At 43.6% G+C, this 15136-nt stretch overlaps 1 protein-coding gene across 1 annotated transcript in view; it reads left to right on the top strand.

The window, feature by feature from the left end:
- ANTXR1 (ANTXR cell adhesion molecule 1) overlaps nt 1-15136 on the top strand; it is a 260214-nt gene that overhangs the window by 167870 nt on the left and 77208 nt on the right. The window contains exon 14 of the mRNA XM_055540531.1: nt 7535-7576. Coding sequence (XP_055396506.1) covers nt 7535-7576 — 42 coding nt within the window. The remainder of the gene's footprint in view (nt 1-7534; nt 7577-15136) is intronic.

Genomic DNA, 15136 nt, shown 5'->3' on the forward strand with positions numbered 1-15136 from the left:
TATCAAACTACCAATGGCATTTTTCATATAACTAAAACAAAAAAATTCACAGTTAATATGGAAACACAAAAGACCCTGAACAGCCAAAGCAATCTTGAGAAAGAAAAATGGAGCTGGAGAAATCAACCTTCCTGATTTCACACTATATTACAAAGCTACAGTCATCAAGAGAGTATGGTGTTGGCACAAAAACAAAAATATAGACCAATGGAACAAGACAGAAAGCTCGGAGATAAACCCCTGCATCTTTGGGCACCTTATCTCTGACAAAGGAGGCAAAAATATATAATGGAGAAAAGACTGCCTCTTCAGTCAGTGGTGCTGGGAAAACTGGACAGCCACATATAAAAGAATGAAACAAGAATTCTTCCTAACACCATACACAAAAATAAATTCAAAATGAGTTAAAGACTTAAATGTAATGCCAGAAACTGTAAACCTCTTAGAGGAAAACATAGGCAGTACATTCTTTAACATAAATCACAGCTAGATTCTCTTTGACCCTACTCCTAGAGTAATGGAAATAAAACAAAAATAAATAAATAAATTAGACCTAATTAAACTTAAAAGCTTTTGCACAGCAAATGAAGAAATAAACAAGGTTAAAATGGGAGAATGGGAGAAAATAATTACAAATCAAACAACTGACAAAGGATTAATCTCCAAAATAAATAAGCAGCTCATACAGCTCAATATCAGAAAAACAGCCCAATCAAAAAATGGGCAGAAGACCTAAAGAAACATTTCTCCAAAGAAGACATACAGATGGCCAATAAACACATGAAAAGATGCTCAGCATCACTAATTATTAGAGAAATGCCAAACAAAACTACAACGTGGTATCACCTCACACCAGTCAGAATGGTCATCACCAAAAAATCTCTAAACAATAAATGGTAGTGAGGATATAGAGAAAAGGGAACTCTCGTGCACTGTTGGTGAGAATATAAAAACCGATACAGCCACTATGGAGAACAGTATGGAGATTCTTTAGAAAACTAGGAATAAAAAACTACCATATGACCCAGCAATCCCGCTACAGGGCATAGACCCTGAGAAAACCATAATTGAAAAAGACACATGTATTCGTTACAGCACTATTTACAGTAGTTAGGACATGGAAGCAACCTAGATGTTCATTGACAAATGAATGGAGAAGGAAGCTGTGGTACATATATACCATGGACTATTACTCTACTATAAAAGAGAATGGATTTGAGTCTGTTCTAGTGAGTTCTAGAGCCTGTTATACAGAATGAAGTAAGTCAGGAAGAGAAAAACAAATATCATGTATTAACACATATATATGGAATCTAAGAAAATGGTATCAGTGAATCTATTTGCAGAGAAGGAATGGATATGCAGATATAGAGAACAGACTTATGGACACAGTGGGGATGAGAGAGTGGAACAAATGGAGAAAGTAGCATGGACACATATACACTATCATGTGTAAAATAGATAACTGGTGAGAAGTTGTCATATAACACAGGGAGACCACCCTGGCACTCTGTGATGACCTAGAGGGTTGGGGGGAGGTAAGGAGGTGATATATGTATATTACAACTGATTTGAGATGTTATATGGCAGAAATCATCACAACATTGTAAAGCAATTTGCCTCCAATTATGTAAAGTTAAAAATAAAATTAAAAAAAATAATAATAATTTGATATAAAAAAATAAATTTAAAAATAAAAGCAAAATAAATAAAATGTCAATTCTTTATGGAATTTTAGCCCCATGAAAGTAACAGCCTAGTGAGGGAAATAGGTTCAGAACAGAACACCCAAAGCCTTCTAAAGTAACACATTTTTTAACATTAATAATACACTAAAATTTTCTAGCATTTTAAATGCTTTAAAGTCTTAATTAAAGTAATGTGTGTATTTTAGTCATTCACTCAGTCATGTCCAACTCTTTACAACCCCATGGACTGTAGCCCACCAGGCTCCTCTGTCCATGGGATTCCAGCAAGAATACTGGAGTGGGTTACCATTCCCTTCTCCAGGGAATCTTCCCAACCCAGGGATTGAACCCAGGTCTCCTGCATTGCAGGCAGATTCTTTACTGTCTGAGCCACCAGGGAAGCCCAATTAAAATAATGCTACAGTATAAATAGCTCTATGCCTCAATTTTTAAAGTATAAACACATGAAGTTTCATGATGGGTTTGAGTATTATGTAGCCCCATGCCTTTGAGTTAACAGGACGGAAGGAAGGACATTCTTAGGATGAAGTATCACAACAACAGAGGTGGACGGCTGTGACTCATTGTCTTGTTATTCCTTCTGCACTGGCTTAAAATAGAAACCCAGCTTTTGATGTCTTGCCAGGGTCCTCTTTTCTTAACAACAAAAAAATGCTATTTGTGTGATTCCAAATAAGAAAAAAATGCCACAGATTTGTTTTTCTGCTGCTCTCAGCATTATAGCCTTTTCTTCATCCATGGCACATGCTTCTAATCTCCTGTAAAGCAAATGATGGGCCCCATGAGTTCCATTCTCCTTTCTTTGTGTTCTTCAGTGTGGTCTCTGATGAAGCCCTCAGGGGTCCATCTGTTTCCTTTGCTCTCAGGGTTTCCTCTGTCTCTCACGTCTTCACGAGTTCTACCAAAGCTTAAGATTTTCCTCCTTCCCTGAATCCCTGGCTTATTTAACCAGGACACACGTTTGTGTTAAGGATGCTATAGTGAATGTTTTAGTGAAGAAAAGTACACATGCTCACAAGGGTGATATGTAATTGCATTGCACAGGGGAAAACAGAAGTGAGAAAGCAGATGAGGTGTGTGTGTGAGAGAGAGAGTTTTGTGTATTTCTTCCAGGTCACTACTGACAACTGGACAGCATCTTCATGTTCACCTGATAGCAGCTGGTACACCCAATATAATTGGCTCACACTTTTAAATGGTTAATGTTATGTGAATTGTACCATAACCAGAAAAATCTAAAATATATACAGGCGTACTTCAGAGACAGTTCTGTTCCAGACATCACAGACCAGAGTTCTCCCCAGTCCTGCCATAACATGCTTACAAATATATCTGTTGAGGGATTTTCCTCTTAAACATTTCGTTAAGGATTTCTTCACCCTTATCCATCTTCTCTTTGTCCCTCCTAGTGAGGAAGGAGCTGACAAGCCCACCCAAAACCGAGAGGAAGCTCCAGAACCTTCTAAGAAGGGAAGTGGCCCAAATCAAGCCTAAGTTTGGTAGTGCTCAGCAGCTTCTTGTGTGCATTCTTGTAAGAAATAAAGATCCTCCAGTCATACTAGTTAGAAGCCCAGAAATTATGCAATTAACTTTCGATTACATTTAAAAGTATGACAGAAAACACTGGGTTGTGTGAGACCCCATAATGGAGACCTGCAGACGTGCAGACAAAGCAGGGAACACAGCAGGCATTTAGGCAGAAGATGCTCCCAGTGAAAAGCAGCCAGGTGCGTGGAATGGGCAGGAAGGTGACAGGAGGCTGAAGTGCAGAAGTGAAGGGGAGGGAGGTGGCGAGGAGTGAGGTAGGGAAGTGGGGGGCCCTGTCTTATAGGTCTTGTGGGGGCCAGGGCAGTCTGCATTTTATCCTGTGAGCCTGGGCCACTCTGTGTGTAGCAAGGCCGCAGTGGGCTGTAGGCTGGAGAGCAAAGCAGGCTGTTGCCCAGTTGCTCCTCCAGGCCACCTGGGCTCAGGCCCTCGGGCGGGTGAGGTGGGGAGGGCTGATGTGGCTGTGTACTCAGAGCACTCCATTGGGTGGCCCAGGCGCTGGTCTTGGTATGAAGGTTTGGCTCGCTCACAGGCAGCCCATCCAGCTTCGAGGCTTGGAGTAATCATATGACTTCAACTCAGCCTGCCTGGATCGCACTTTGAGATGCTCTCTTGCCATCACTTCAGGGTGGGGTTGGGGGGGAGTGGTGTTTAGGGGGCGGCAGGCGGTGCTGGAGGCAATAGGAAGTCTTCTTCATTCCCACTGAATGCAGCCAGACACCCAACCCAGGAGGCCAGATGGAAGTGCTTAAATCCTGTCTACCTGAACTTGTGGCATTTTTTCAGAGGCTCAGGTGGCCAGTTTACAAGCATGTCAGAGTGGAATCTAGATTATAGATTACTCTGCTTCTGATTAACACTTAATAAATCTTGCACTTTGCTTTGTCTTTTGGGTTCCCCTTGGGACATTGTTGGCTGTAAAATTCAATAAATATCCAATAAGACACTGTGAACATAAGCTCACAGATGGGTTGGTCTGAGTGGTGGGCCACTTGGCTGATATCTGCACTTCCTAGCTGATGTCATGTGCTTAAAAATACGTGGTAAAACACACTGCTGCTGACCCCTGTGAATACCCTGGCCACTGTCAGGCCCCTCTGGCCACTGTCTGAACATCAGCCTCCTATCTCACTCATTTTATGAAGCTCTGGCTTGTAGGCTGCACCATCTGGAAATCACCATACATAGTCATTCGGTATATGCGGGGCGGAGGGGAGGGGAGGGCAGGCAGTGTTAAGTGAAACCTTCATTAAAGATGTGATAAAAGCAAGAGACAGTGACTATAAGAAAGGGAAAGGGGACTAATAATAGTATGCACCATCTATTGAGCACCCACCCTGTTTCAGAGCAAACATTATTGCTCACCGTGACTCAGTTCCTGCAAGGTTAGTGTTATTGCTCCCATTTCACAGAAGTGGACAGTGGAGCTCAAGGAGGTTCGGAGACTTGTCTGATCTTCACAGTCAGAAAGAGGCAGGTCTGGGGTTCACAAGTGACAACTACTCTGTACTTCCATGCAGCAAGGGGCAAGGCTGATTGCATTTTGAAGACAAAAGCCCAGCTGCTCTGCACCAAACCTCTGTTCACCTCGGGTACTCCTCAAGCACATAGTTCACAGCACTCTTGTCGACATCTGTCTGTGTTCCCAAGTCTCCTGCTCTCCTCTCACTCCCTTCCCTAAGACTGCCCTGAGAGAAGAGATGCATGCCAGATTGTTGTCCCTGGCTCCTCACTCCTCCTTCCATTTCCTATTTGAAAATCACCACTGCCTCTGGGACGATGGGAAGTCTGCATTGGGCAGTAATGACCCTCCTCAGCGGAGAAGGCAATGGCACCCCACTCCAGTACTCTTGCCTGGAAAATCCCATGGACAGAGGGGCCTGGTAGGCTGCAGTCCATGGGGTTGCGAAGAGTCAGACACGACTGAGCGACTTCACTTTCACTTTTCACTTGCACGCATTGGAGAAGGAAATGGCAACCCACTCCAGTGTTTTTGCCTGGAGAATCCCAGGGACGGGGGAGCCTGGTGGGCTGCCATCTATGGGGTCGCACAGAGTCAGGCACGACTGAAGCAACTTAGCAGCAGCAGCAGCAGACCCTCCTCAGAGATTTTTTTTAAAGGAGTTTGGAGCCAGTGTTGAGTGGGCGAGAAAAACCATGGCTTTGTACTTTACAAACACCTTCAGCAGGTTTCTCACAATGGCCAGGAAATGGAAGCAAATACAACAATAGTTTGAAATGATCACCTCTGCCTCTTGATTAATTGAATACCATCCTTTTGGGTGACTGAGGGCTCAGTGCCCTGGCTGGTGTTAGTAGAACCTCAAGTGAGTAGCCTATCTCAGCAACAGAGATGACATTACAGACAGTGGTAGCATGGGTGACAGCAGTGGGCATCAGAACCCAAAAGAGGCCCCAGAATAACCATCAAATGAAAGGTGGGATGTGCTCAGTCGGAGGGATGGGGAGGAAGAGCTGCCTAGTAGGCAGCCTGCTCTGTAGCCGGTAGAGCTCTCCAATCAGATTAAGAAACTGGTCCCATGGACAGCACCTGAGCACCCATCCACGAAGTGGTTCAGGCCAGCGATGATGCTAACACATCAAAAGATACATAATGACTTTTGTATTTTCCAGAATTCTCAGGAAAAGGACTGCATGTTGGGGTCCCAACATTCTGATAATAAAGTTTGGAGTGTGAGAGGACGGAGGCTTTGAGGGATGTGGTAGTTGTTCAGTCACTAAGTTGTGTCCCACTCTTTGCCACCCTATGGACTACAAGATGCCAGACTTCCCTGTCCTTCGCTATCTCCTGGAGTTTGCTCACATTCATGTCCATTGAGTCGGTGATGCTATCTAAACATCTCATCCTCTGCTGCCTGCTTCCTCGTTTAACTTCAGTCTTTCTCATCATCAGGGTCTTTTCCAATGAGTTGCCTCTCCCCATCAGGTGGCCAAAGTATTAGAGCTTCAGCTTCAGTCTTCCCAATGAATAATCAAGGTTGATTTCCTTTAGGATTGACTGGTTTGATCTCCTTGCTGTCCAAGGGACTCTCAAGAGTCTTCTCCAGTGCCACAGTTTGAAAGCATCAATTCTTCAGTGTTCAGCCTTCTTTATGGTCCAACTCTCACATCCGTACGTGACTATTGGAAAAACCCTAACTTTGACTATATGGACCTTTGTCAGCAAGTAATGTCTCTGCTTTTTAACACACTGTCTAGGTTTGTCATAGCTTTTCTTCCAAGGAGCAAGCATCTTTTGATTTCGTGGCTGCAGTCACCACTGCAGTGATTTTGGAGCCCAAGAAAATAAAATCTGCCATTGTTTCCACCTTTTCCCATCTATTTGCCGTGAATTGATGGAACCGGATGCCATGATCTTAGTTTTTTGAATGTTGAGTTTTAAGCCAGCTTTTTCACGTGGTAGAGTCAGAGTGAATAAATGGCCAAACTGCCTTGTAAAAATTTTTAAACAGAATTAACTTAAAGGTGGCAAGAGCTTTCCTTTTATGAATGGATGTCCAAGTTGGAGATAAAAATGAGGACAGGTGGCTTACTGCCACCCCTCTGTCCTCCTTGCTTGTCCTTCTCCCATGTGTTACCCATCCTCTCGTTGGTTAGAAGTGGCTCCCAATTGCTTGCCTTCCCAAAGTGACCACACATCTCTCTTTAACCCAGATGATGCAGTGTTTGTGGAGTCCAGTCTTAGAATATTGATATGTAAATCTTTGTACCTCTTCAGTTTCAAGGCCCTGAAAGGAATCCCTGGTTAGCCCTTCTTTGCTGCCTTCTGTTGGGAATCAGTCTGCCTGCCTGTCACACCCTCCCTCCAAGAGTACCACCCGGGGCCAGCAACAGTTAATGGGATTGCCAGCAGTCTGAGTGTGGCCCATACCTGACTGACCTCTGCAGCACTATCTTAACTTCTGTTGTGTACCATTCTTGTTAGATGTGCAGCGGTTCGGGTGGACTGGTGAATGAGTCGATGCAGGAATGACTAGATGAATAAATGAGTGAATACATTTGCAGGACATTACCTGGGGTAAGAGATGAAACTGTTACCTGTGGAATATTTTTTTCCCTATACAAAACTATAAGAGGCACAGTTGAGTGTGGAGCCCTCAGATGGATCATGCTGTAATTACTGAGTTAGTCTGCCCAGAAAGACACCTGCCTTGCTTGAACCCATTACGGTGGTAATTATGGCCATACCACCCAGGTACCTTTGGAGCAGGTGGCTGGAGATTTCTACTCATTTGTTCTTTTTTTTTTTTCCTTTTCAGATTATCAAGGAGGTCCCTCCACCCCCTGCTGAGGAAAGTGAGGTGAGTGACCAGGTGGGCTGGGTGGCAGGGTGGGACAGAGAGCTGACTGGGCTGGTCCCAGGCTCAGGCCCCCACAGAGCAGAACTACATCAGGCCTAGACTCCCACTGCATATGAAGCAGCAAAGAGGGAGGTCTTTGGCTCTTTCTTAACCAAGGATAAACAGGAACTGATCTGAACTGACAGCTGGAGGCACAATGGTTTTTGGAAGGTTTTCTCCCTGGAAGAAAAAATTGAGATGTGAACATAAATGGTTTTCTCAGTACAATTATTTGGAGCCCTGAGGTACTGATTTTTCCTCCAAAACAGATACTTGCTGGATCTCTTCTCCCTGAAGAGACAATGCTTTTTGTGTGTGGATCGGAGTGAATTTGCCACATTCTCCAAACAATCAGTGATTCTAGGAACAGACTGATGCTGAAGTATTACATTTTCCTTTAATTTAAAACAATGTTACCCAAAGACTTGCCAGGCAATAAAGAAAATTATTGGAGCCCCCTCCAGTATGCTAGTATTCTGGCCTTGTATAGGATATTAGATCCTCATCATTGGAAAGGAGAAAAATGTCTTAGATTCCATCGTAAATTGCCCAATAAGCAGATGTGGTCATGTGTGGCCTAGAGGCGTTAAAGGCTAATGGTGAGAAGGAGCATCCCTGGGGAGCAGTGCCTGCCCAGTACTTTTCCTAGTCCTCTGATTACTCCTGGGATAGCTGGCTTCCCTCAATGTGGCATTCACCAATTTAGAAGCCAGAGTACAGGTCTGCAAGCTGAGTGGGATCCAGAGATATCAGTGAGGTTTGCAGTTCATTTTCCTTAATCCCTAAGGTAGGTTGCATGCAAATTGAGCACCACCCCCTCACTATTCCTCTTCCCAATGCCTTTGTCAAATTTCCTTCATACAGAAAAAAAGATAATGATTAAAATTCCATGTGGCTCTTATATCCTGAACTATAAGCTTGTAAGCTAAGGGATTTAATAACTGCAATCAATTAAAGCACATCTTGTTGGAATGCTAACTTTCTGCCCAGAAATCAGTGGAGGAAATTACATTGCTGTGCACAGCTAAGGGAGGGAAAAAAACTCTCCTGACATCCACAAAAGCCTCTTCTTAATCCTTCAAGAGAAAGCACCGTGGCTAGCTCCCCCGGTTCCAATTTGGCTGTGGTTCTATTGTGTGCAGCTGTGTCTTATACTCCCTGAGAAAAATAGGGCAAGAAACTCTCGATGAGGTTGCTCTGTTTGCCCTGAAGTGAAGAATGTTCCCTTCACTCATCATGTTCAATCAGTGGAGTTATTACCCTTTCTTCTGCCGCTGGCTCTGCATTTGCTTTTGGAAGGTGATGTGGCAGCCACCATAGCCAAAATACACCAGGGGTCTTAGGTCCAAGACTGTGGGGTATGGTTGACCCCAGGCCCCAGCATCTAGCATAGGACTCCACGCACAAAACAAATGCAATAAGTATTTGTAAAGTGAAGTCCCACAATTCTGGAGGAAAAAAATAAAGCCCAAGTCAGTAAATCACCGAGAAAGAATAGCTAAACGCAAAAGAAGACAAGTAGTTGGATTTTTCCAGTTCCATCCAATATTCTTATGGGAGTCATACTTTCACCTCTAGAAGGCAGACCTGAGCTACAGTGACAGCCTGGGGGCCCTTGAGACCTAGCAGGCTGTGTTAGATCTATAGGAGCTTCCAGGCTGGCCAGGGCAGGCTAACGGGGGCGCTGATTCTCTGGGTATGCGTGCTGGTCCTGATTGCTCCTTGGCCCTGTGAGCTCAGCAGCCCTCATCTCCTTCCTAATGTGTTTTGGCAGAAAAAAAGAAAATAATCATAAAAAAGAAATCCCACAGAAACAATGACGTAACCCAGCCCATGAAAGTATTTTACACGAAGCCCTGAATCACAGTCTGAACCTAGACAACCTTCTCCACTCTGGCTCCCTGTGTTCAAATCCCACCAGCCCTTCAAGGACAGCTCCTGTGCTCTAATTTCCTTTCACCACAGCTAATTTCTCCTTTCTGTATATTCCCAGGGTATTTTATTGACGTTTTCCTTCTGCATCAAAGTTTAAGATTATTAGCTATACGTGAAGGTCAGGAACTGTATCTAATTGATCTTTGACTTATCCCCAAAGGATTTACAATATCTAATATTTAATTAATAGCCAAATGAGGTTAAACGCTTTCTGCCATATATATGAATAAGTATCAATTATCCAAACTTTCATCAGCTCTATAAGCATCATATCCTAAAGGTAATAAATATGCTGAGAAAATGAACACAACTTTATAATAAACTCTCAGTTATCCTCTTTATTCTTGTTGTTTAGTCACTAAGTCATGACCAACTCTCTGTGACCCCATGGACTGCAGCATGCCAGGCTTCCCTGTCCTTCACTATCTCCTGGAGTTGGCTCAAACTCATGTCCATTGAGTCGGTGATGCTATCCCAACATATCATCCTGTCGCCCCCTCTCCTTTTCCTTCAATCTTTCCCAGCATCAGGGTCTTTTCCAATGAGTCAGCGCTTCACATCAGGTGGCTAAAGTATTGGAGCTTCGGCTTCAGCATCTGTCCTTCCAGTGAATATTCAAGGTTTATTTCCTTTAGAATTGACTGGTTTAATCTCCTTGCTGTCCAGAGGGCTCTCAAGAGTCTTCTCCAGCACCACAACTCAAAAGCATCAATTCTTTGGCACTCAGCCTTCTTTATGGTCCGACTCTCACATCTGTACATGACTACTGGAAAGACTATAGCTTTGACTATATGGACCTTTGTTGGCAAAGTGATGTCTTTGTTTCTTAATATGCTGTCTAGGTTTGTCATAGTTTATTCAAGAAACCTCTGTCTATAGTTCTTCAGGCACTCTGTCTACCAGATCTAATCCCTTGAATCTATTAATCACTTCTACTGTATAATCCTAAGGGATTTCATTTAGGTCATACCTGAATAGCCTAGTGGTTTTCCGTACTTTCTTCAATTGAAGCCTGAATTTTTCAATAAAGAGCTCATGACCTGAGCTGCAGTCAGGTCCAGGTCTTGTTTTGCTGGCTGTATAGAGCTGCTGCTTCTTCAGCTGCAAAGAATATAATCATCTGATGTGGGTATAGACCGTTGGATGATGTCCATGTGTAGAGTCATCACTTGTGTTGCTGGAAAAGGGTGTTTGCTATGACCAGTGTGTTCTCTTGACAGAACTCTGTTAGCCTTCGCCCTGCTTCATTTTGTACTCCAAGGCCAGACTTGCCTGTTACTTCATATCTCTTGATTTCCTCTTTTTGCATTCCAATCACCTATGATGAAAAGGACATCTTTTTTTGATGTTAGTTCTAGAAGGTCTTGAGGTCTTCATACAACCAGCCAACTTCAGCTTCTTCTACATCAGTGGTTGGGGCATAGACTTGGATTACTGTGATGTTGAATGGTTTGCCTTGGAAGAGAACCAAGATCATTCTGTCATTTTTGAGACTGCACCAAGTACTATGTTTTGCACTCATTTGTTAACTATGAGGGCTACTCCATTCCTTCTAAGGGATTCTTGCCCACAGCAGTAGATATTGTGGTCATCTGATTAAATTCACCCGTTCCCACCTATTTTGGTTCACTGATTCCTAAAATGTTGATGTTCACTCTTGCCATCTCCTGCTTGACCACGTCCGGTTTACCTTGATTTGTGTACCTAACATTCCAGGTTCCTATGCAGTATTGTTCTATTCAGCATCATACTTTACTCTCACCCAACACACCCATAGCTGAGCACTGTTTTTGCTTTGGCCCAGCCACTTCATTCTTTCTGGAGCTATAGATTCCGAGCAACTGACAGTGATATTTCTGTGTATAAAGACAAGACAAAGAAAAATTACTTGAAATTTCAAGCTCTCCACAAAAACAAGAAAGCTAAATTTTAGCAACTAAGAAGAGTATTTCCTGGGTTTAGGGTCTTTGCTAATTGGCAGTAGGCTGAGGACTCCTCAGTATCTCCAGTTATTCCAAATAATTGGCAGTTTATGGAAGAATCAGTAATGGAGTACTTGACTTGCTAATTTAGTTCTAAAGGTCATCACCCTCCATGCATTTTCTGACTGTTTGAGAGGGAGAGGGACATGTGTTAAGTGAACTGACACTGTGTGAGCACCCAATTAATAATAAGCACCTGGCTTTAAATGATGGATTTATTTCCAGGTTTATCATCATGCTCACTGATGCTAATGATTTCTCTGTGGCAAGAATTTCTTAGATGGGAAAACTGGGCTACAGAAAAATTAAACACGTGTCTTGTTGTTTTGAACTCCTTAACAGCAGCAGACCTGGTCCCTCTCACAGCTGTGTCTACACAAACAGCCAGACTAGCATCCTACTGTGGAGGGGTGAAGAGCCAAGTTTCTGCCAGGCATCTTTTTTTTCCAGTGGACATATGACACATCCGATACACACATGCACAAATACACCCTTACGTACACACATGTCTGCTCCAATCAGAAGTCCTAGAACAGACCCAAATTCAGTCTTCTATATTAAGTAGTTTAAAAAAATAAACACACAATTGCTTTAAAAAGTGCACACAGAATTCTTTATTGAAAAACACAGGACAGTCATTGCGTTAATCATTATGTGTATGTAATCAGATAGGATGGTACCAAAACATATCAGTTAAGTCAACTGGGATTTTTTTTTTTTTTTTTTTTTTGCACTTACACAGAACGGTTGATGAATTTTTTTGACTCACCAGTTCATTTTCAGGAATTCGTCTCCAAGACAGACACTGAAGCTAACCTCTCTGGCTTATCCCCAGAGACTTCTGAGGACACAGTACAGCCAGAGCTACTTAAGGTCGGCCCTCCAGAGCCTCTCAGACCTGGGAGTTTTTTTCTGTCCTTTAGTTCATATCATCATCCTCACAAAACTTACTCTTCTATAAATGTAAACAATCTCACTGACAGTTGCATTCTATTTTTCTCAAAATAGAACATGTTGCAGTGGAGGTACAACAATTGTCTGAGTGAGTGAAGGAAGGAATGGACAAATACAGGGCCCTTGTTTGGGGGTATGTAGGGTTTATCATAAGGTTTTAAGATGTGCAATAGTTCAAAGAACTTTTTAATGAATTCAGAGGCTGGTTTAAAACTATTTCCTTGGGCTCCATTCTAGTTCAGTTATGTTTTCCCTTCTATAGATGGGTCCTACTGTTACCCATAGTGAACTGGAGATTGAGAGCCTATTTGGATCAAAATGGCCATTTGGTTCTTCTGCCAGATGGATATCAAAGAAGCAGGAATGTTAAAGAACTTGTAGACTGAGTCTCAGAGGGCCACCATAGACACAACTCTAGGGGGCGCTGTTCACAGCATGGTCTGCATGAGGAGTGAGGGATCCCCAGGATCAATAATCTCACCCCTCTCCTTGCTGGTTTGCTTAATGACTGACTAAGAGGTCAATATTTGTTGAGTGAGTGAAGGTCAATACAAGGAACTATGGCAAACACAAGAAGGGAGCACTGAATTCCCTGGGGAATCAGGGCGTTCTTCATGGAATAGGTTACATTTGAGCAATATCTTAAAAGATGGCTAAAAGAAGCAGGAGAAGTTTGTTTCAAGCATATGGAATTGTGAATGTTGAAGCATGGAGCTATATGTATAAAAGCCAGGCATGATTGGAAAGATGGAAAAAGTGCAGTGCGTGCAGGCAGCAGAGGACTAAACCAGTCATGGACTCCCAAATGTGTGCATCAGACTTCTATTTTTCAGCTCTTTCTTGTCCAGGTCTGCCTGGATGAACAGGTCAGAACAAGCCTCCCTATCTGAGTCATGTGCTGCCACTCAAGCATCAGCCAACTGGATGTCTGGGGCCACCACATCCTTTAAAATTTAAACAAAACTTCCGCTGATGGAAAACCAGCATCCCTTCCTAATGTCTGCGGTTGCTCCAGGCACCACCGCCTCCTACTACTTGCTTCTTCTGCCTTATCTCCTCTTCTTCCTTTGCTGGATACCATCTAACAAATCAGATCCCTCTATTCCCCAAAGGCACCACTGGCACAAAGCCATCTGTGTAGGAAGTTTTACTGATGGCTTAAAAGTACCAGTAGGTTACAATACAGGGCAGCCAATTAAACAGAATATTAAACAGCCCCTTCTTTTTTATTTTTAATTTTTTTAACACCAAAAACATTTTCTATTGGGGTGTAGCCAATTTGGGAGAAGGGGATGGCACCCCACTCCAGTACTCTTGCCTGGAAAATCCCATGGACAGAGGAGCCTGGTGGGCTGCAGTCCATGGGGTCGCACAGAGTCGGACACGACTGAGCGACTTCACTTTCACTTTTCCTTTCATGCATTGGAGAGGGAAATGGCAACCCACTCCAGTGTTCTTGGCTGGAGAATCCCAGGGACGGGGAGCCTGGTGGGCTGCCGTCTATGGGGTCACACAGAGTCGGACACAACTGAAGCGACTTAGCAGCAGCATAGCCAATTTACAATGTTGTGATAGTTTCAGGTGAACAGTGAAGGGACTCAGCCATACATATACATGTATACCATCCCTGTCATCCCATTCCTGGAAGGTTCTACCGGCCATCTTCTGCGGTGGAACCTGGCAGTTTCCTGGAATTCAGTTCCACTCTTCTGCTCATCTTCTGCTGACTGCCCACAAATCCCTGATTCCTATGGCTTTGCTGACACAAAGCAGTTCAGCTCATCCAGTCCTCCATTTATCATAGGGGATTTCTGTCCTGGTGGTTTTTCCCTTCCCTGCTACATCCTTAAAGGGCAGTGTGAGAGGGGACTTACCCCCAAAGCCCTGCTATTTAATTAGAGGTTGAGACTCACCTCAGGTGCTGCCGATTCTGTCAGTGAAATTGCTGGGGACTATCTATGATTTTACTCCATCAATTTTTGGCCAGATTGAAAAAAAAAAAAAAAAACCACATCAAAAATTCCCTTCTCTTCTGAAGATTGCAAAACCCTTCTGTCTCTAGAATGTGTAAACAGAGCCATAGTAACTGAAGGGACTCTCCCTTTGGTCAATCCTTGGGCCTTTGTGTTGTCTTTTGCTGTTGTTATTTGAGTTTGGCCCGCAAGCTCAGGTCACGGGATTAAAGGCAGGCTTGGTTGTATCAGGAGCGCGTGGAGCGGATTGCCATCTAGGCATTTCCTGTATGGGATGCAGGACCTGCACATGCGCAGAAGGCAAGCCCAGCCTGGGTACCCGGCAACCGCAGAGGGGTATAGAGCCTAGGGGCAGGAAGAGATAGGGGGAAGGGCTGCTATGCGTGCAAGTATAAGGGGAATACCCGACAAGGCAAGCCAGATCAGAACTCCACTCCACTGGTCTCTTTGCTTCTCTGGATCCAGCTATCCTCTTCTACGCAGTGAAAAATCCCACTTAGATGGTCTCTTAACATCTGTGCTTCTGTCATTTAAAAAATTAGGAGATTCATGAGACCCTTTCAGTGCCCTAATGAATAGAGCAGCTTTATTCTTGGAATTTCATACATTCTCTGTGCTGCTGTGTTCAGTTTAGGGTGACGTAATTTCAGTAAGTCCTTGACCGGGTGTGCCCAGGG

Source organism: Bubalus kerabau, chromosome 11, assembly GCF_029407905.1.
Source record: "Bubalus kerabau isolate K-KA32 ecotype Philippines breed swamp buffalo chromosome 11, PCC_UOA_SB_1v2, whole genome shotgun sequence".
Classification (NCBI taxonomy): domain Eukaryota; kingdom Metazoa; phylum Chordata; class Mammalia; order Artiodactyla; family Bovidae; genus Bubalus; species Bubalus kerabau.